At 44.0% G+C, this 23075-nt stretch overlaps 1 protein-coding gene across 2 annotated transcripts in view; it reads right to left on the bottom strand.

Annotated features, from left to right (window-relative positions):
- The window catches only part of NTPCR (nucleoside-triphosphatase, cancer-related), a 38295-nt gene extending 29199 nt beyond the window's left edge, over window positions 1–9096 (bottom strand). Inside the window, exons 1-4 of one of the 2 annotated variants that reach the window (XM_010820424.4) lie at window positions 8927–9096; window positions 8756–8812; window positions 3156–3318; window positions 2446–2542 (exon numbers count right to left, since the gene is read on the bottom strand). In XM_010820424.4, the coding sequence (XP_010818726.1) occupies window positions 2446–2542; window positions 3156–3262 (204 nt within the window). In that variant the 5' untranslated portion in view covers window positions 3263–3318; window positions 8756–8812; window positions 8927–9096. 2 annotated transcript variants of the gene reach the window in all.
- Window positions 9097–23075: the final 13979 nt, after the last annotated feature.

The raw sequence follows: 23075 nt of genomic DNA, 5'->3' as shown, positions 1-23075 counted from the left end.
GAGAATTGAAAACAGAATTGAACTGATTTGTAAAAGAGTGTCAATATAATTAAATGGAGAAAGAGTCTTTTCAACAAACAGTTCTCAAACAACTGGATATTTACATGCAAAAGAATGTTAATCCATACCTTACGCCATACACAAAAACCAATTCAAAGCAGACCACAGACCTAAATGCATTAGTAAAGCTATAAAGTTCTTGGAAGAACAGATGGAAATAAATCTCCATCAAACAGCATCAGGCAAAGCCTTCTTTGGTAAAACGCCACAGCACAAACAACGTAAGAAAAATAGATGAACCAGACTTTTCAAAAAAAAAACATTTGTGTCATCACATCTAGAAAGACAACTACAGAGCAGATAAATACAGGCGTCCCTGGGTATCCAAGGGAGACGAGTCGCAGGGCCGTCCCCCACACACCAACTCCACGGACGCTCGATCCCTCATATGAACTCGCACGCCAGTTTGTCTCCACAGCCACAGACGGGGAAGGCACAGCCAACCACATACCAGCAAATCAGTTATCTGAAAACAGACTGGTATCCAGGACTCACACGGAAATCTTACAACTCAGTAATAAAAGGACAACTGAAGCAATTAAAAAATGGGCTAAAGAAAAAGACATTTCTCCAAAGAAAATATACAAATGGCCAATAAGTACGTGAAAAGATGCTCAACATCAGAGATCGACAGGGAAGTGCATATCAAAACCACAATGCGATACCGCATCACACCTACGAGACTGTACATAATTAGAAAGAGACAGTAATTAGCAAGGCTATAGAGAAAATGAAACCCCCATTCGTTGCAGGTGGGAATGTGAAACAGCAGCGCTGGTTTGGAAAACACTAGTGATTTCTCGAAAAGTTATATATATAATATTACCTCATGACCCAGCGTTTCCACTTGTACGTATATACCCAAGAGAACTAAAACAGATCTCTACACCAAAACTTGTACGTAAATGTTCAGAGCGGCATCATTCATAATAGCAAAAAGTAGAAACACATCCAAATGCTTATTAGCTGAAGAATAAATTATCTGTGGTGTATCTATACAGTGCAATATCATATCGCCATTAGCTGAAGAATAAATTATCTGTGGTGTATCTATACAATGCAATATTATATAGCCATAAAAGGAACAAAGTACTGATATACGCTGGGATATGGATAAACCCTGTAAGTATTATGCTAAATAAAATAAGCTAGTCACAAAAGACCACATACTGTATTATTTCCTTCTCAGAAAATATTCAGAATAGCCAAATCTGCAGACAAAAAAGTAGGACAGTGGTTGCAAAGAACAGCAGAGACACAGGAATGGAGATTGCTTATGGGAATGGGGCTTCTTTTGGGGATGACAAAAATGTTCAAAAATTGGGCTATGATAGTTGGTTGCACAATCCTGTAAGTGAATGAGAAAAAAACTGAACTGTATATTTCAAATGGGTGAATTGTGCAGTATGTGAATTATATCTCAAAATGTGCTCAGTTGCCCAGTCATGTCCAATTCTTTGTGACCCCTGTGGACTGTAGCCCACCAGGATCCTCAGTCCAAGGGATTCTCCAGGCACGAATACTAGAGCGGGTGGCCATTTCCTGCTTCAAGAGATCTTCCCGACACAGGGATTGAACCTGTGTCTCCTACGTCTCCTCCTTTGGCAGGCAGACTTTTTACTGCTGAGCCACCTGGGAAGCCCAACCTCAATAATGCTGTTTTGTGTGTGTGTGTGTGTGTGTGTTTTTAATAACAGGTAATACAGTGATGTTGGAGAAGGCAATGGCACCCCACTCCAGTACTCTTGCCTGGAAAATCCCATGGATGGAGGAGCCTGGCAGGCTGCAGTCCATGGGGTCGCTAGAGTCGGACACGACTGAGCGACTTCACTTTCACTTTTCACTTTCATGCATTGGAGAAGGAAATGGCAACTCACTCCAGTGTTCTTGCCTGGAGAATCCCAGGGACGGGGAAGCCTGGTGGGCTGCCGTCTATGGGGTCGCACAGAGTAAAACCGACTGAAGTGACTTAGCAGTAGCAGCAGCAATACAGTGATGTAATGTATTAAGTTCTTACCATTATGTTTATACAATGACATTTTACATTCCTATCCTAAACATTTATTTGTTGTGGTGTGAAGACAGGGTTAAAATATAAACAAGGGGAAGATCAGAGGAAAGACTTATCTTTGGGGTCTGTGGAAGATTGGCATCAAAGCCCACCCAGGATAAAGTCTTTTACATGTACTGAATTTCTGTGACAAAGAATTTACTTGTAGTTCAGAGTGACAGTAAATTACATAAGCTCAATCACTTGAAGACTTTTAAGCTGTAAAGCACAAAACTGACGTCTCTGTAGAGCAAAAGCCGCTCTGTTCCCGGGGCTAGCAATTCCCACAAGGTACTAAGAACAGCAGGGCTTCAGAAGCAGAAAGACACACTCACATTCCTCAAGACCGGGAGCGCCAGCTGCTCAAAGGACGTCAGATCCACCACGTACTGCCCTACACGGCACTCACGCTTTCCAGGCAGAGGCTCTGACCTGAAAGATAAGGATAGTGCATTCCTTGTTGAGAGACCCCTGTACTGACTTCTGATTTTTAGCTGCTCCACTGAGCCTCTGGCCTTCTCCATGTGCTAAACCATCCTTAAAAATCACCTACACAGAGAGTGGCAGTGAGCAAAGCTGATCTGATTCCTCATTCTCTCCTGAGAACAGGGCTAACGCTGGTGCACACACCACTACCCACAGCCTGGCAGTTACCTCCAAGAGCTGGTGTATCACCTGTCTTAGAAGAGTGACAGGAACAGGGCCACAAGGTACCAAGTGAGAAGAGCTTACTATTCAGTGGAATAAGTTTGCCCTGAAATATGGTATTTTCAACTTTGGTTTTCATATGATGACTTCAACCTCTGTTTTCTTTGATGTCAAGAAAGCCATAAAGGCTCAAAAGATAGAAGGGACCACCTGGCTCAGCCCTGGGCCCCAGGAGAATAAAACACCAGAGGGACTCCCTTGGTGGTCCAGTGGTTAAGATTCTGCGCTTCCAATGCAGGGGGCGTAGGTTTGATCTCTTAGTCGGGGAACGAAGACCCTGCATGCCGTGAGGCATGGTCAAAAAAGAAAAAACACTTCAGAAATGAAGCTGCAGTACCCAATTCTGGATAAAGGTCCTCGGATGCCAGACAACGTGACAACATCAAACCCTATTCTTCTTCCTCCCTGTCTGACTTCTTCTGTATAAAACCCATCAACAGGCATGCCAGAGGACTTTAAAACTTCAGTGGCTTTCTGGATCAGCGTTGTTTTTCCAACTCCTAGAGGAAAAAAAAAAAAAAAGCCTATCAGGAACCATTGCCTTGTTGGAGCATAACAACCAGGAGAGAAATGGGCTTCAAACAGCTTTTATGAATATTAACTTCACTTAACTTTGATTGCTCCAGGTGTTAAAACTTTTTAATTTCAAGTAGAAAACAAGCATAATAAAAATGTGAATGGTACACTGAAGTTTATTTTTAAATTCTGAAACATTATTAGTTTTGTCACATACATAATCGGAGAACCAACTGAGTGGCTTTCTGATGATAATTTCAAGTGCAATTTGCATCCTACAAGACAAGCTTTTGTTTTCTCCTAGGTTTACTCTTCTTGAGGGAGCAAACTTTTGCATCTAGAAAGTAAAGCTGGCCAAGCCTCAGGCAAAGGCTGGATGCTTTAAGTTAGGATTTCAAGACACTCTGAACCTACATTTAACAGTGGGAACATCCCTTCGTTTCTCCTCGTATTTACAATGTATGGCTCCCCAAAATGGGACTATTAGATACCTCCAACACTACTAGAAATGGCAATATTTCAACTTTCTCCAGAGGAGCAATCCCATCAGGTTGGCCATGCCTTCCATCACCTCCTCAGCTCAGTTCAGTTTAGTTCAGTTGCTCAGTCATGTCCAACTCTTTGTGACCCCATGGACTGTAGCACGCCAGGCTTTCCTGTCCATCACCAACTCCCGGAGCTTGCTCAAATTCATGTCCATCAAGTTGATGATGCCATCCAACCGTCTCATCCTCTGTCATCCCCTTCTCCTCCACCTTCAATCTTTTCCAGCATCAGGGTCTTTTCCCATGAGTTAGTTCTTTGGATCAGGTAGCCAAAGTATTGGAGTTTCAGCTTCAGCATCAGTCCTTCCAATGAATATTCAGGACTGATTTCCTTTAGGATTGACTGCTTTGATCTCCATCACCTCCTAGAGTATTCCCAAGTATTCCTTTGACTTGCCCCCAACCTCTTCCCAAATTATAACCTATGCACCTCCACCCACTCATCCTCCCCACCAGGACCCCTTCCTTTCCTCCCAGCCTGGCCCATGGACTACTCTGATTAACCCTTGGGTGCTTACAAGTTAAATACTATTTAACACTACTACTCCCTGACAGTGGAGCCAGGCCCTGGTCTCGCACGCCTCACAAGCATATTCTTGCTTAATTCTTTACAATCACCCTCTGAAGCAGTTGCCACCCTTGTCCCTATTTTACAGAAGAAGAGACTGAAGCACAGAGAGGACAGGCAACTTATTCATGGTTAGACAACTGAGAGAGACCATACAGGTTAACAGGGGCCTTCATCTGCCACCATGACTTTGTTTATTTCATATGAACCTTGTTCTCATATAGATAAGTCAGTGGCATCATAATTACCCCCAAATGGGAAACCAAGCCTGCAACACAGCTATCATGAGACACGACAGGGTTGCAAGTCATAATATTCCTATGGCTGCCCATGCAGAGTCATCAGGGTTTCCTAAGATTAGCTTTTTACTTGAAATAAAATATGATGCTATTCTCATTTAGTTCATTCTTCCTCCAAATTTCACACTAACAAACAATGGCGTCCGGCCTTTTGAAACATGAACAGCAGCCCACGCTCATGGCACTAGGAGAATGTAACCCCACCTCTGTCCCTCAGTAACTGCTGCTTTAGAGAAGTCGTGGAAGAATCCGCTTAACACAGGCAAGTGGCCTCTGTTGATGTGTAATTTGGGACTTCTCTGAAACAACTTAATGTTGATTCATAACGGATTGTTAAATTATGGTATCACGTGTATAATGACATAAACCCACAGGAATCTCATGCAACCATTAGAGAACACTGTTTACATATGGAAAGAGCTTACTGCTTAGCATGGTAAACAGACCGCAACATATGAAAATAATATATGGAGAAAAAGCACGTTAAAAACAGCAGGAATACACAGTAGTATTCCATTACTTTTTTTTTTTTTTGGAAAGACCACAAATAACAAACGCGGGCAAAGATGTGGAGAAGAGGGAACCTCGTATGCTGTTATATGTAAACCGGTGCAGCCACTATGGAAAACAGTATAGAGGCTCCTCAAAAAACGAAAAACAGAACTATCATATGATCCAGAAATTCCACTCCTGGGTATATATCCAAAGAAAATGAAAACACTATTTTGAAAAGATAAATGTACCCCCAAATGTTCATAACAGAATTATTTACAAGATATGGGAGCAACCTAAGTTTCCAACAGATGAATGGACAAAGATATGGTATACAATACAATGAAATACTTTTCAATTGTAAAAAAAAGAATGAAATTTTGCCATTTGCAACATCATGGATGGGCCTGGAGGGTATTATGATTAGTGAAATAATTCAGGCAGAGAAAGACAAATACTGTGTGGTATCACTTACATATGGAATCTAAAAAATAGAACAAACTAGTTTTATATAATTAAAAAAAACAGACTCACAGACAGAGAGAACAAACTAGTGGTTACTAGTGGGGAGAGGGAAGGGGTAGGACGGGGAGATTAAGAGGCACAAACTACTACATATAAAACAAATGAGCTACAAGGATATATTGTACAGCACAGGGAAACACAGCCAACATTTTACAGTACCTATAAATGGAATCTTGAAAAACTGTGAATCACTGTTATACACATGAAACTTACAGAATACTGTAAATCAACTATATCTCAATTAAAAAAAAAAGTGAAGTATGTAGGTGTCTCCAGAAGAAAATGTCGAGAAGAACAGAAAGATTTATAGTATTTGTTTCTGTATTGTAAATCCAAGGGACTTTCAATTTCTTCTTTATAACTTTCTAGATTTTTTTCTTTTTTTGGTCTTACAGTAAATATTACTCTTACTTTAAGAAAAAAGCAAAGCTATTTACATTATGCAAAGGACAAAATGGAACAGCTGTAATAAAAGGGAATATCGTGGGTCTGATCTGTTAGGGAGAAGATTTAAACCAAGAGGAGGCATTTAGCTCTAGTCTCTTTTTTCTTCTTCAGCTCTAGACATTTTTCAGCTAATTTTTCATCTGTTAATTTAACTACCCTAGTGCTAGCTACACTGGCTAAGAAGTGACCTGTAGGAAGGAAACCCCAAAATCAAAGGCCCACACCACATTCACAAAGAACAGGTTGGAAAGCCCCAGAATTATTTTGGTTCTGGTTCTCCTATAAAGTGGACCGTGAAATAAAGACTCACGTGCAGGCTGTTTAATTTGGGAAGCAACCCCCGAAGACAACACACTGGTGGGGAGGTGACTGCATTATCAAACAAGTTATCAGTGGGTAGTCTAATCCCACTGAGAAACCCTAGGAGACAGCTTTAGATTCAGAGTTCTCTTGTGTGATGAGTGAGGAAGGAGTTTACCCACCAACTTCCAACTGTCAAGAGTCAAGGCTGCTTCAGGGGGCAGGAACTCCCTGGCCCTTCAGGCCTGCCCCATGTGCAGGCAGAGGTGCAGGCAGGGGTCAGAGAAAGCCCTCGAGGATAGGTCACAGGCTGTACAGCTGGAAGTTGGGGAAAAATTGCTAAGTGTGAAGGACACATGAGTGGGGCCCTGAGAGTGTATATGAGTATCTTTGAGAAGATACTTGATGTCTGAACATGTAGAGATTCAGACAGCAGGCACAGTTTGGGATTGGGTTAGTGATAGAAAGATACTAAGTCAATGAAAAAACATTAGAAAACTCCCAAGAGTTGCGGGGGGGGGGGGGGGGGATGTTGTGCATAAAGGGAAAATACATTATACTCTTGGCTCCATGGCTCTTCTGTGGTTTACTTTTATAGTCAAAATACCATCAACACTGACCAATGAGCTAATTAAAATTATAGTATAACTGCTTTGGGAAAACTGGGAGGAAGAGAAAGTTAGTGGGTTTAAGGCCAGGCTTAAGAAAGCTACACTGTAGCACTGAGTCTTTCAATCATGTGTATACATATAAAGCTTTTATAAAGAAGGAAATAGAAAGAAGAACCAGTATTGGCCTGGCTGGCCTCTGTCCTTACCCACCTCCAGGACTCAGGCAAGTACAATCATAAAAATAAGCCACCTCTGTTATGAAACACATAGATGTCTTGGGGCCAGGCTGCTGAGAAAACTTTCAAATAAAGTTTCAAATAAAGGATGACAAATCAACTTTTAGAAGACATTCTTTTACAATATTAAGGAGTACCTCTGGATATTAGAAATTTCTCAAAACACCTTCCACCTCATCACTCCCCCATTGCCCTATAAATATAAAACTCCAGAATCTGCAACATTAAGTTAGCCTTTGGTCCTAAAAGCTAAAGATGCTTATTAAAAAAAAGTGAAAGAGAATTTCAGGCTGGGGTTACAATGGTTGATTATCTGAATGCACAGCTAATCTGAAACTGCAAAGAAGCTAAAGAATCACTTTCTGTACTCAAAACCCATCTTTTTTTGTTGCTGTTCTCCATTAATCTATATAATGCTGTCTTAATCTGATGCTGCCACAACCTTCCTGTCTCTTCTTTTAGTAATGCCTTATCTATGTGCAGCATCTTGGCTTAAGAGGCATCTATCTGTTCCACCAGTCTCATTTAAACGCACACTGAAGTGAAGTGAAGTCGCTCAGTCGTGTCCAACTCTTTACGACCCCATGGACAGTAGCCTAACAGGCTCCGCCGTCCATATAATTTTCCAGGCAAGAATACTGCTTGGAGTGGGCTGCCATTTCCTTCTCCAGGGGATCTTCCCAACCCAGGGATCGAACCCGGGTCTCCAGCATTGCAGATAGACGCTTTTACCGTCTGAGCCACTAGGGAAGCTACTTCCTTTCCAAGATGAGACCTTCACAGCCTAAGGTTGGAGGGATTTGCATTAGAAGGGACAGGCACCAAGGTAGGGTCTGGGTGGGGGTGCCCAGTACCCAGCCCCCCTGTGTTGGGGTACCAAGGCTCTCAACCTGCGACCTCACTCATGCAGGAAATTGGGGTGGGGGGCGCTGTCAGTGAAGGTGGATAGGGAACACGGTTGCACTATCCTGCAACTGGAATTCCGCTCTTTCATGATAAATGCAGGCGCGTGTGATTATCGACAGAAATCAGACACCTTCGGTGGTGGCAGAGATCCTGAAATATGGCCTGTGCACATCACAACTTCAAAATGTTAGTCGCTCAGACCTGTCCAACTCTTTGCGACCCCACAGACTGTAGCCCACCAGGCTCCTCCGTCCATGGGATTCTCCCGGCAAAAATACTGGAATGGGTTGCCACGCCTTCCTCCAGGGATCTTCCCCACCCAGGGATCGAACCCGGGTCTCCCGCATGGCAGGGGAATTCTTTACCGTCTGAGCTACCAGGAGTAGTAGTACTACTGCCTTTGATCCTACTTAACACCTTAATACGAAAGTCCAGGTGCCACCCCATCACAAGCTGGTCTCGCCCTCCTGAAGTTCGCTTCATTTCATTTACCTTATGGACTCAATCACATTTTCCGGGAAAGGAAACGCAGGCTTCTGACCACCAAGCCTGTAATTTAACACCCGGAATTTCAGAGGCGGAGAGCACCGGCTGCCGCAACCCCACGCGCCCCCCACGCCCACCCCTCGGCCTCGTGGAGGGTGCGGACACGGGCAAGAATACCTGGGGGCCCAGTCAGGAACACGTGCCGGGCCATACGGGTAGGCTCGGGTCGGGGTCACGGCCCGGGTAGGGGTGGGGTCGAAGTCGCCGAGCCGGGTACCAGGGAGAGGTCGCGACCCAGGGTCCGTCCCCCAGGGCCGCAGTCCCCTCCTCCACCGGCCGGAAGCAACGAGCCGTAAGGCCGCGCATGCGCCCTCTGCGCTCAGCGTCGGTGTGCGCTTCCGCCCTCCGCGCCGGTCTGCGCTTGCGCCCTCCGCTCTCAGTCCTGTTCCTCGCCGAGACCACCGTTCAGAGACGCAAGGGTGATTAGTATGGTCTTCCCTGGGTTTGTGTGCTACAGCCTCCGTATTGGTCTTAGGTAGGGTGTTTGTGAGGAGGTGTGCTTAAAAGCCTTTTACTAAGCCAGTGCTGCTCAGGTGAGCGCCGTTTACGAAGCTCTGGGACCGAACCTGGGAGCTGAAATTTCCCCAGGCTGCGGGGAGAGGCCTCCTGAAGGAAGTTTGGGTCCTAGAAGCCCTCCCAAAAGAAGGAGGATTTGCTTCCAATTGGAACGACTTACCCCGTGTTGTCAGCCACTGCTGCAGTGTGGTATTACTTGGTTAAAAAGTGCTTCATGCGTGGGCTCCAACTCCCAAGATTCGGAGTGATTGATCTTGGGCGAGCCCTGAGCATCAGGATCTTTTTGATATTGTTGAAACTCCCCGGCAGTTTCTATAGTCCGGTCTTCAACCGTGCACCCGAAGACCAATTTCCCCCTCTTGTCACCGTCTCATAAATGTAAACCAACGCGAGACCCAGCTGGAGGGTCTTCCTGTGCAAAGCATTAAGTGGTTTTTTTCCCATCTGTTAACCTCTTGAGGTGTTTGATCCTGAGAAACGAAATGGCGGTGGCCTTGAGCCAGAGTTACCTGTAAGCCCTTTCAGTGCAATATATGTACAGTTTGTCTCGTGATCGATCATCCTCCATCCTGTCTGGGAAAGCAGTTTCACTGAGTGCTCATTTTAATTGTGTGGGCACACACAGGACTTCCCAGAGCTCCCCTTAGCCTGGTTATTCATCAGTCAGATGACCTCCATTTCTTACTGTTTTTCTTGCCTGGAGAATCCCAGGGACGGAGGAGCCTGGTGGACTGCCGTCTATGGGGTTGCACAGAGTCAGATTTGACTGAAGCGACTTAGCAGCAGCAGCAGCAGCAAAAGTCAGATTTGTTCAGTTATCTATCACCATTACTTCTGCGACATTTATAACGCTGCATCACTGGTAAGGTAGAGCCTTCCACCCAGATTTCTTTCACCTCCATTGCAAACTGGAGTCAAGAGCAGCTAATATAATCAAGTAAGCCCACAGAGTAGTTTCCAAAAGAAAGAAATATGTACACTGTCGTATGTATGATCTTCTTTTTATAAAAACAATTATTTTAAAGTGCTAATTATGTAGGATTTCCATCACTGAAGCAGTTTGTGTTTGAAAGGTTCACCAGGAGATGGATTATTATATTTTGAAATTATGCCTGTAATTCTGGTAGCCACCAGCAGACCTCAGTTTAGGCAGACTCTAGATGTAGAGGACTGATACTTCAGAACAAAAGAAAATTCTTCCGAAGTTGGATGTTCTTATTCCATCAAATCTATTTGTTTGGGCAGTTCACATGGATATCTTCACTTTATAATAATTGATCTAAGTCTTTGATTTGTACAGTTTCCTTTGTGGATTACACATCAATCACAACCAATGAAATACCTTATCTCAGAGATTAAGAACAAATAGGCAAACATGATTAGTCACCCATTTTTAAATAAATAGATTATTAAACTACCGTGCTGAATCTAACTTTTGCTTACTATCCAACCAGGGTATAATTACCTGAGGAACAGGTGATTCCAGTTCTTTCTTCCTGCAGGACCTGGGTGCAGGCTTGCTTTTGATAGAACACAGTACAGCTGTTTATTAAAGCAGTTCGTAAGCATACGTCTGAAGTCTACAGTTCCAGAGACTGTTTTCTCTACTGCTGCATCCAAGCACCTAAAACAGTTCCTGGCACACAGTAAGGGATGTACATGCTATGCGCTCTGTGCTATCTGCGGTGTATAAAGACATGATTAAGAAGAGCTCCTTTAGATTCTTGCCTTTTGAGGAATTTTTAATTGGTTGGCTAGAGAAGACCCTCCAGAGAAGGCAATGGGAACCCCCTCCAGTACTCTGCCTGGCAAATCCCATGGGCGGAGGAGCCTGGTAGGCTGCAGTCCATGGGGTCACTAGGAGTCGGACACGACTGAGCGACTTCACTTTCACTTTTCACTCTCATGCATTGGAGAAGGAAATGGCAACCCACTCCAGTGTTCTTGCCTGGAGAATCCCAGGGATGGGGGAGCCAGGTGGGCTGCCGTCTCTGGGGTCGCACAGAGTTGGGCACGACTGAAGTGACTTAGCAGCAGCGGAGACCTCGGGCTGTCACAATCATGAGGGTGCTGTAACGGAGGCTGAGTGAGCACTGATGAGGGTCCAGGAGGATGAGAAGAGCCTTCCCAGTCCAGTGACTGTGAGCCTGCTTGGAGGATGAGTGAGAGGCAACTGCAGAGAGCAAAAGGGGACACCTCTTAGGTCCCCTATCCCTTTGTGCCTCTGCTCCAGTCACCACTATAGTGGGTGGCTGTCCTCAATCTGGAGTGGCAGGGAGTGAGGTGGTTAGAAGGAGACAAAGGTCAAATAAAAGCCATGTGTTTCTGTGTGACCAACCCAGCTTGAGTCATGTGATTTTTGGAGCCAGTCACTGAGCCAGGGAGATGGAGTGATCTCACTGGTCAGACTTGGTTCAAGTTCTCCCCTGGAGAAAGTGGTGATCTTCCCCTTTCAATGCCAGAGACCAGGCCTGAGGGAGGGACTCTCCCCAAAGGAGAATTTAGGCACTGTTTCCACAGGGGCAAATGAATGCCAGGCTGGCAAAACAGATTCACATGTCCTTTTCCCCACTTTCATATTTTTACATCTGCAGTAGCCATAGTCTTGGTTCTGTTTTCTTGTACTTAGGACATAATCCAAGTTTAAATTGTGTGTATGTTAAGTCGCTTCAGTTGTGTCCGACTCTTTGTGACCCTATGGACTGTGGACCTCAAGGCAAGAATACTGGAGTGAGTTGCCATGGGAATCTTCCCAACTCAGGGATCGAACCCACGTCTCTTACGTCTCCTACCTTGGCAGGCGAGTTCTTTACCACTAGCACCACCTGGGAAGCCCAGTTTAAATTATGTTAGTACAGGTTTGTTAGGGGAACCACTGACTGAAACCACTCACCTTGGCCAGGCACCACAGTAACCACTTGCGTGGGTTATTTTACAAAAGGAGGTCCTGGTAAAAAAACACAAAACTAACAAGCCACCACCAACCAGAATAATTCAGGAAAGGTCAAAAGGAAACAGGCGATGCCAGTCCGTATAGTCCTCCCAGAATCCTGGCTGGAATGCATCTCGAGCGAGTGATGCTCACGCCACCAGGAGGGACCTTGAGTCAGAATGATTGGCCAGAGACAACCTGGAAACTAATCCTATCACCATAAAACCTGACATGTGAGCCACTTGGCAGAGCGGTTCTCCTGGGTTCCCTTACCCTCCTGCTCTTAACCTTAGTGCCCCCTTCCCAATAAGATTTCTTGCTTTGTTAGCACAAGTGTCTCCTTAGACAATTCATTTCTGAGTGTTTGACAAGAGTGGACTCTTGGGCCCTGGAAGGGATATCTCTTCCTGCAAAAAATATACTCAGGAGTAACTGTTGTATATGTTTGTGTGCACACTTGCACATGCATAGGTTTATAGGTTTGGGGAATATTTGTATACTGAAGCGACTCAGCAGCAGCAGCAGCAGCATCTCGTTTGACCAGTTGCTGTACGTTTGTGGACACCATATCCTTGTATAGGGTTAGGGAAAGTGGAGCTTTGCAGAAGCCCTGGCTCACAGTAGGGGCAATGGGAAAGCTGTGTATATGGCCCAGTTTTCTAACTCTCTGACTATGGTTGGTGTCCCTGGCCCTGGGCTATACTCTTGGCACACCGCTTGGCTGTGCTATGTGCTCTTAAAAAGTGTGGCTATTATGACCCAGCAATCCTACTGCTGGGTTACACACCAAGGAAACCAGAATTGAAAGAGACACATGTACCCCAATGTTCATTGCAGCACTGTTTACAATAGCCAGGACATGGAAGCAACCTAGATGCCCATTGGCAGACAAATGGATAAGAAAGCTGTGGTACATATACACAATGGAACAGTACTCAGCCATTAAGAAGAATGCATTTGAGTCAGTTCTAATGAGGTGGATGAAACTGGAGCCTATTATACAGAGTGAAGTAAGTCAGAAAGAAAAAGACCAATACAGTATACTAACGCATATATATGGAACTTAGAAAGATGGTAATGATGACCCTATATGTGAGACAGCAGAAGAGACACAGACGTAAAGAACAGTCTTTTGGACTCTGGGAGAAGGCGAGGGTGGATGATTTGAGAGGGTAGCATTGAAATATGTATATTATCATATGTGAAGCGGATCACTGTTCCAGGTTTGATGCATGGGACAGGGTGCTCAGGGCTGGTGCACTGGGATGACCCTGGGGGATGGGATGGGGAGGGATGTGGGAGGTGGGGTTCAGGATGGGGACACGTGTGCCTGTGGCTGATTCATGTCGATGAATGGCAAAAACCACTACAATATTGTAATTAGCCTCCAATTAAAATAAATAATTTTTTTTTGAAGTGTGGCTATGATCAGACTGGGCTTCCCTGGTGGCTCAGACAGTAAAGAATCTACCTGCAATGCGGGAGACTTGGGTTTGATCCCTGGGTTGGGAAGATCCCCTGGAGGAGAGCATGGCAACCCATTCCAGTATTCTTGCCTGGAGAGTCCCATGGACAGAGGAGCCTGGGGGGCCGCAGTCTGTGGGGTCGCACAGAGTCGGACGTGACTGAGCACCTGAACACCGCACAGCGTGATGAGAGTGAATGCCGAAAACCAAGTAGAGGACAGTCACGTCAGGGAGGATGGCGAGCCAGCAGAAACGGAGCACTTAGCACCTTCACGGATACTGGGAGTAAACAGGGAAAATCGTGAAGAGTGAACCACCAAGGACAAGCTGAGAGGTCCAGGGAGAAGGAGCAGAGCTTCTGTTTGGCTGTCTCACTCCTCAGGAACGCTAACACTATGTTTTGTTCAGGTTCATTTTCTTTCTTTTCACTGGGATCCCATCAGTGGAGTAGCTGTTGTTTGCAGAATAATATGGCAGTTGTTCTGGTTTGAATCGGCCTCTGATGTGCAGGAACCAAAAAAATAAAAAAAAATAAATTGCTGTCTCTAATGAATATTCAACACCTGATATAAATAGAGCTGGTTATTTAATATATTCACCTTCCTCCCCTCTCTCTTCCTTCCTTTCTTTTCTTTCATTCCTTTCTTCCCCACTGTATTGCAGACACTGCACTGTGGTACATAGTAGGGATCAAAGATACATTTGAAATAGCTTAAATATCATATACTAATGCATATATATGGAATCTATAAAGATGATACTGATTAATTTATTTGCAGGGCAGCAATGGAGAAACAGACATAGAGAACAGATTTAGGACATGGGGGGAGGGGAGGAAACAGAGGGTGAGATGTATGGAGAGAGTAACATAGAAACTTACAATACCATATGTAAAATAGATAGCCAATGGGGATTTGCTGTATGACTCAGGGAACTCAAACAGGGGCTCTGTGACAATCTAGAAGGGTGGGATGGGGAGAGAGATGGGAGAGAGGTTTGGGAGGAAGGGACTTGGGTGTACCTATGGCCGATTCTTGTCGATGTTTGACAGAAAACAACAAAATTCTGTAAAGCAACTATCCTTCAATTAAAAAATAAATAAATTTTAAAAAACACTGGTGAGCAGACTTATATACCTAGGTTTAAATTTTTTAAAACATTAAATATCCATGAGCTCTTATTTTTCATTCAACATGAAAATACCATTATCTGAGCTCCTGGAGGAAGAATTCCTTTCTCACCCCTTTAGATTACCTACCTTTTTGAATAGCTATTGACATTGGGAAAGCTGGCATTGCATTCTGGCCTCCAACCTTGTAATATTTAGACATATTTAACAAAAGGTAATAGCTAACATTTACCTATTGTTTACCATGTGCCAAGTTCTCTTCTCAGAGCACTTAAAATTATAGTAACTTCTTTAATCCTCACCAAAACTTCATTTTATCTATGGACAAACCAAAATAGAGAGGGACAAAGGAACTGACCCAAGACCACCGTGCGTATACACACACATGCGTATTCAGGTGTGATTGTGTGCATGTCTGTGTATATATGTATATCTGTGCATGTGTATATATGATTCAAACTCAGGTATTTGGGTGCCAGAGTCTGTCTGATACAGATTTTTAACTTTTGTCCTGAAAATAGCTCATGGGCTCTTAAAGTGAAAAGTTCACATGAGGACTACAAACCTGCTCCGTTGGTTACTCTTCCTTCTAGGAAAACAAGCATCATGTTACAGCAAGTCCCCTACATACGAAGGAGTTCTGTTCCAAGAGCACGTTCATAGGTCCAGTTTATTCCTAAGTCCAACAAAGTTAGCCTAGGTACCCAACTAACACAATCTGCTATATAGCAATGTAGTGTAATAGGTTTATAATACTTTTCACACAAATAATACACAAAGAATAGAGAAAACATTTTAATCTGACAGTACAGTACCTTGAAAAGTACAGCAGAACAGCTGGGCATGTTCCTATCTTTGAAAGTTCCCATCTTGAAGGTTTGTATGTAGGGGACTTGGGGCTTCCCCTGGGGCTCAGTGGTAAAGAATCCGCCTGCCAGTGCAAGAGATATGGACTCAATCCCTGGATTGGGAAAATCCCCTGGAGAAGGAAATGGTAGCTCACTCCAGTATTCTTGCCTGGGAAAGCCCATGGACAGAAGAGCCTGGCGGGCTACAGTCCATAGGGTCAAGAAAGAGTCGAACATGACTTAGTGACTGAACTGCAACATTTATAACATGTAGGGGACTTACTGTACCTAAGAGATCTAAGGTAGTTCTTGAAGGACAGAGAGAATGGACAGCTCTTTCTGATTCTAATTCTCCTCCAGGGCTGTCTAGGATAATAACTCCTATCACATCTGTGTGCGTGGACCAGCTAACTCTGAGATCCCTGGGTCTGTAAATAATGGACTGAGCCAAGAAGGCCCCCATCTCACCCCCAAATCCCACTGGGTGTGAGACTGCAGGTCCTCAGAGAGACACAGCCACTGTCCTCCTGCTGGGCTCAGTCAGACATCCTCTCCTCCCGCCTCAGCCTCTCTCAGCACAGCTACATCAGGTAGTGCCTTTCCTCTGATTAGGTACAAGCTTAACAACATTTATTCAAGTTTCATTGTCTTTCCCTGTAAATAATCTGCAGGGGAAACTAATTGCTTTTTAATTTGGTCGAAATACATCATCCCCAGAATTGTTTGCACCATTATCCCAGGCAAAAGAGGCCGTGGGTGTTAATTAGCCACCTTCATCCTTATGGGAGCCTGGGTTCTCCTCCCTGTCTCCCACGCCCTCTGGTCCATTCCTAGTTAAGGGCATGGTTTCAGCTCCATTTGCCAACAAGTTGATAAAAGGTTTTGCTGGCTGAAAGTTAGAGAAAACTTAAGGAATAATTCATTTTCCTTTCTATTGTGTATTTTCAGTCTTCCTGAGGAAGAATGTCATTGATTCCTTTCCTGGACCAAAGTTCATCATTCTCTCCTAATGCCAATGAGGTCTGAAATCTGGTGGGTTGGATAGGTAAAGCATTAGTCTGTGGCGGGCCAAAAAGTAACTAGGGGCCTTTTTAAGGCAGGTTCTGCTCTCTCCTGTCTCCCTGATCAGAGATCCTGGGTGCTGCATTTCAGTCACCCCAGTGTGAGCACAGATTTTCACAAGGATATGGACACTCAGGGGCTGCCCAAATAGTGCTAGTGGTAAAGAACCTGCCTGCCAATGCAGGAGATATGAGACACGGGTTTGATCACTGCATCAGAAAGATCCACTAGAGGAGGGCATGGCAACCCACTCCAGTATTCTTGCCTGGAGAATCCCATGGACAGAGGAGTCTTGCAGACTACAGTCCATGGGATCACAAAGAGTTGGACACGACTGAAGCCGCTTAGCACATGCTCATGCATAGACATTCAGAACATAATCTACCTGAGGACTTCACCTCCAACCCTTATTTCAGAACAGTGCACCCAGTTGAGTCACAGAGAGTTGAGAAAAGTGACTCAATGCCTGGTCCTGTTCCATGCTCCACAGACTCTTATGTTTGAAGAGTTGAGGGTAGTTGACTCCTGGGAGCCCCTGCCTGGATATAGAAATGATGATGTTGGATAGGAGGACCAGGTCAATCTTGAGTTGTTTAGGGCTCTTGCCTGGTGTGGAGGAGATATTAAATGTTCTCATGTGCCCCAAAGTCTCATATTGTCTCTTCCCCAGGGCCTTTGCACATGCTATTTCTTCTGCTTCAAAGGCTCTCTGTGCTCCCATCTTCCCCTCATTGTGCATCGTGTATGCATGCTCATGCTCAGTCATGTCCAACTCTTTGCAACACTATGGACTGTAGCCCACTGGGCTCTTCTGTCCATGGGATTTTCCAGGCAAGAATACTGGAGTGGGTTGCTATTTTCGCCTATCTTCCTCTAACTCAGCATTCTTGGCTCCCTAGTACATACCAGGTGTCCCTGATAAATGTTCCTTCAGGTTTCTGAACTTGTAGTTTTTTTCAATTCCCATAGTTGTAATTGAATAATGTAGATATTTAAATTTATAAAATTACTTTCTCCTCTGCTAAAATAAAAGCTTTATGAGTGAGGGAACTGGTTCCAGCTTTTTCCACCACTATAACCACAGCATTTAGGTGTTCAGTTATGCTTGCTAAATAAATGAATTTCCAACTCAGTATTTTAAGTGGAACAGTTTTGAAAGATCTTTCTTTTGTTAATAGTTTTATTGCTGTTGTTGTTCTGTCACTCAGTTGTGGGTGACTCTTTTCGACCCCATGGACTGCAGCACTCTGGCTTCCCAGTCCTTCAGTATTTCCCAGAGTTTGCTCAAACTCAAGTCCATTGAATCAGTCATGCCATCCAACCATCTCATCCTCTGTCATCCCTGTCTCCTCCTTCCTTCTATCTTTCCCAGCATGAGAGTCTTTTCCAATGCATCAGCTCCTTGCATCAGATGGCCAAAGTATTTGAGCTTCAGCTTCAGCATCAGTCCTTCCAGTGAATACTCAGGGTTGAGTTCCCTTAGGATGGACTGGTTTGATCTCCTTGCTGTCCAAGGGACTCTCAAGGGTTTCCCCCACCACCGCAGGTCAAAGGCACCAATTCTTTGGCGCTCAGCTGAAGTCTACTATGTGAAAAATGGGAAATAACAAGTGTAGATGAGCATATGGAAAAATGAAAATTCTCGTGTACTGTTTATAGAAACGTAAAATGGCCCAGTTTGCTGTAGAAAACGCTATGGTGGTTCCTCCAAAGCTTAGAATCGCCATATAAACCAATATAGTAATTCCACTTCTGAGTAATTCCCAGAAGAATTGAAAGCAGAGACACAAAGACATATTTGTACACCCATGTTATAGCAGTATTATTTTCAAGAGACAAAGGGTAGAAGTAACCCAAGTGCTCATCAGCAGATGAAAGGATAAACAAAATGTGGTATATCCACACAATGGAATGTTATCTAGCCTTAAAAACAAGGGAATTCTGATCTATGCTACAACATGGATGGACCTTGAGGACTTTATGCTGTGGGAAGTAAGCCAGACACAAGAAGACAATACTGTATGATTCCATATACATATGTATTTATATCACTCCTGAATATTCATTGGAAGGACTAACGCTGAACCTGAGGCTCCAATACTTTGGCCACCTGATGTGAAGAGCCAACAATTGGGAAATGCTGGGATAGACTGAGGCAGGAGAAGAAAGGGGAGACGGAGGATGAGATGGTTGGATGGCATCACAGACTCAATGGACGTGAGTTTGAGTGAACTCCAGGAGACAGTGAAGAGAGAACACTGGCGTGCTGCAGTCCAGGGGGTTGCAAAACGTTGGACATGACTGAGCAACTGAGCAACAACAACCACTTATATGTGAGACACGTAGAATAGTCAAATTCAGAGATGAAAAGTCGAATGGTGGTTGGCAGGGCCTGGAGAGGGGGAGACGGAAGTTATTATTTAATGGTTAGTTTCAGTTTTGCAAGATGAAACAAGCTCTGGAGGTAGATGGTGGTGACAGCTGCACGGCATTGTGAATGTACTTAACACCATGAGTCATACTCTTAGGGTTAAGAGGGTACATTTTATGTTATGAGTATTGTACCATATTACAGTTATACAGTGGAAGTGACTAATAGATTTAACGGGTTAGATCTGATAGAGTGTCTGAAGAACTATGAACAGGGGTTCATGACATTGTACAGAAGGCAGTTATCAAGACCATTCCCAAGAAAAAGAAATGCAAAAAGGCAAAACGGTTGTCTGAGAAAGACTTACAAATTATGAAAAGAAGAAAAGCGAACAGCAAAGGAGAAAAGGAAAGATATATCCATTTGAATGCAGAGTTCCAAAGAAGAGCATGGAGAGATAAGAAAGCTTTCCTCAGTGATCAATGCAAAGAAACAGAAGAAAACAATAGAATGGGAAAGACTAGAGATCTCTTCAAGAAAATTAGAGATACCAAGGGAAATTTTCATGCAAAGATGGGCACAATAAAGGACAGAAATGGTATGTACCTAACAGAAGCAGAAGATATTAAGAAGAGGTGGTAAGAATACACAGAAGAACTGTACAAAAAAGATCTTTATGACCCAGATAATCACCATGGTGACATCCTGGAATGTGAAGTCAAGTGGGCCTTAGGAAGCATCACTACGAACAAAGCTAGTGGAGGTGACAGAATTCCAGTTGAGCTATTTCAAATCCTAAAAGATGATGCTGTGAAAGTGCTGCACTCAATATGCCAGCAAATTTGGAAAACGCAGCAGTGGCCAGAGGACTGGAAAAGGTCAGTTTTCATTCCAATCCCAAAGAAAAGCAATGCCAAAGAATGCTTAAACTACCACACAATTGCACTCATCTCACACTCTAGCAAAGTAATGCTCAAAATTCTCCAAGCCAGGCTTCAACAGTACGTGAACTGTGAACTTCCAGATGTTCAAGCTGGATTTAGAAAAGGTAGAGGAACCACAGATCAAATCGCCAACATCCGTTGGATCATTGGAAAAGCAAGAGAGTTCCAGAAAAATATCTACTTCTGCTTTATTGACTATGAGAAAGACTTTGTGTGTATCACAATAAACTGTGGAAAATTCTGAAAGAGATGGGAATATCAGACCACCTGACCTGCCTATTGAGAAATCTGTATGCAGGCCAAGAAGCAATAGTTAGACTGGACATGAAACAACAGACTAGTTCCAAATCGGGAAAGGAGTACATCAAGGCTGTATATTGTCACACTGCTTATCATCATAGGAAATGCTGGACTGGATGAAGCACAAGCTGGAATCAAGATTTCTGGGAGAAATATCAATACCCTCAGATATGCAGATGACACCACCCTTATGGCAGAAAGGGAAGAACTAAAAAGCCTCTTGAGGAAAATGAAAGAGGAGAGTGAAAAAGTTGGCTTAAAACTCAACCTTTGGAAAACTAAGATCATGGTATCTGGTCCCATCACTTCATACAAATAGATGGGGAAATAGTGGAAACAGTGACAGACTTTATTTTGGGGGGCTCCAAAATCACTGCAGATGGTGACTGCAGCCATGAAATTAAAAGACGTTGCTCCTTGGAAGAAAAATTATGACCAACCTAGACAGCATATTAAAAAGTAGAGACATTACTTGGCCAACAAAGGTCTGTCAAAGCTATGGTTTTTCCAGTAGTCATGTATGGATGTGAGAGTTGGACTATAAAGAAAGCTGAGTGCCAAAGAATTGATGCTTTTGAACTGTGTTGTTGAAGACTCTTCAGAGTCCCTTGGACTGCAAGGAGATCCAATTAGTCCATCATAAAGGAAATCATTCCTGTATATTCATTGGAAGGACTGATGCTGAAGTTGGAACTCCAATGTTTTGGCCACCTGATGCAAAGAACTGACTCATTGGAAAAGACCCTGATACTGGGAAAGATTGAAGGCGGGAGGAGAAGGGGATGACAGGGGATGACAGAGGATTAGATGGTTGGATGGCACCACCGACTCAACAGACATGAGTTTAAGTAAACTCCGGGAGTTGCTGATGGACAGGGAAGCCTGGTGTGCTGCAGTCCATGGGGTCGCAAAGAGTCAGACACAACTGAGTGACTGAACTGAACTGATTGTACCACAATTTAAAACTTTAAAGAATTCAACATACGGAAAGTCAGGCAGAAGAAAAGAGATTAGTAAAGGCTGCAGTGGTCAGAGAAGCAGTTGTGGAGAAGGTGTGTCTTGAGCTGGGCCATAGAAGATGCATGACTTGACTGGGTGAAGATGAGGCGCGGGAGGCGATCAGAAGAGAGACCTTCAGTGGTGCAGAGTGACTCCAACATCCCAGGGTGGATCTCATCTAGCAGGTGGTTTCATTAGAGCTGGAAGCTGGTAAACCAGAGTCTGGTAAGGGCTGGTGAAGGTACTTGGGAGGGGTGCTTCCGGGACTGCTAATTTGGCCCCTCAGGCTGGGTTAGGATAATGAGATACCTGTTCCCTCTCTGTCCCTAGTAAAGAACACCAACTAGATACTTCAGCACTGGTCGCTGGAAGATCCATGATTGTCCCAAGCCCAGACCTGCTCTTTTCTTGCAGCTGCCATAAGTCAGATTCTTTATACATGGCTGACAGATGGTCTTGGAGGACTGCTCTCCCAGGTACGCTGACTGGAGCGGCGAGGACGCAAAGGTGGAAGGGAAAGTGGGAAAGGATAGGGCCAAACGGGGACTTCCCCGGAGATCCAGTGGTTAAGATGTCACCTTCCAATACAGGGGTTGCAGGTTCAATCCCTGGCCAGGGAGCTGAGATCCCACATACCTCATGGCTAAAAAATAAAAACATAAAACAGAAGCAATATTGTAACAATTTAAATAAAGGCTTCTGAAAAAATGACCAACATCATAAAAAAAAAAAAAACTTAAAAAAAGAATAGGAGCAAACAGTGTGATGTGCTTGAGCTCAGTGGTGGAAGGAAAATAGGGCTGTGAGAATGTCAAGCCTGCTTCATGTAGTTACATCCAACCCTGGGCACACACAGAGCCCACCATCCCACGCCGGACAAGCCGTCCTACAGACCTGAGGCTTAATAGTGGGGACACTGCCCATCTTTACCCAAGAAGACTTGACATTCCACACCTTAATGAGCAAAACCTGGGCCTTTCAGTCTGGCTTCCTGCCACAGGAGCTCGAATAACAGCTAAGCACGGTCACATTGGATAGAAATAAATATGTGGAACCATGGAAGGAGCATTAAAGTGGGAATTCAAGTGGCTGAGCTGAGAACCAACTTGTTATGTTACCCTAGGCAAGTCGTGCAACTTCTTGGAGCCTCTGTCTACAACCAAAAGAATGAAAATGAAATTCCTGCCCTGCAGGACCCTCAGGTGTGCTGCAAGTATGAAGTGAGATTGTTTATGGAGAGGCTCTTAAACCGTGTAAAGTCTGTCAGCCAGATTACTAGATCCCAGCGCTCCTGTGAGCCTGGAAGGCCAACCTGCCAGCTGTGTAACTGCACCTTCTCTGAGCTCTCGCATTCCTCTTGGAGGCATTTCTTAGACTTGTTTTATACTCCAGGGGTTTTGCTTTTGTCTTCTCTCTTTTTTTTTTTTTTCTAAATTTTTATTATGTAAAATTTCAAAGATGTAAAAATGTGGAGAGAATAGAATAATAAGCCCCTTGGACCCAGAACCAGCTTCAGCAATTACCAGCTCACGGCTGACCTTGTTTCATCTGCACTTCCTCATCTCTCCCTTCCTCCTAATCCCGCACTGGGTTTTTTCAAGCAAAATATCTGACATCATATCAGTTCATTGATAACTATTTTAATACACCTTTCTGAAATATTAGGATACTCTAAAAAATGTAACCACAATATATAATA

The sequence above is a fragment of the Bos taurus genome, chromosome 28 (assembly GCF_002263795.3).
Source record: "Bos taurus isolate L1 Dominette 01449 registration number 42190680 breed Hereford chromosome 28, ARS-UCD2.0, whole genome shotgun sequence".
Taxonomy (NCBI): Eukaryota; Metazoa; Chordata; class Mammalia; order Artiodactyla; family Bovidae; genus Bos; species Bos taurus.
This window is presented reverse-complemented; position numbering and strand designations above follow the sequence as displayed.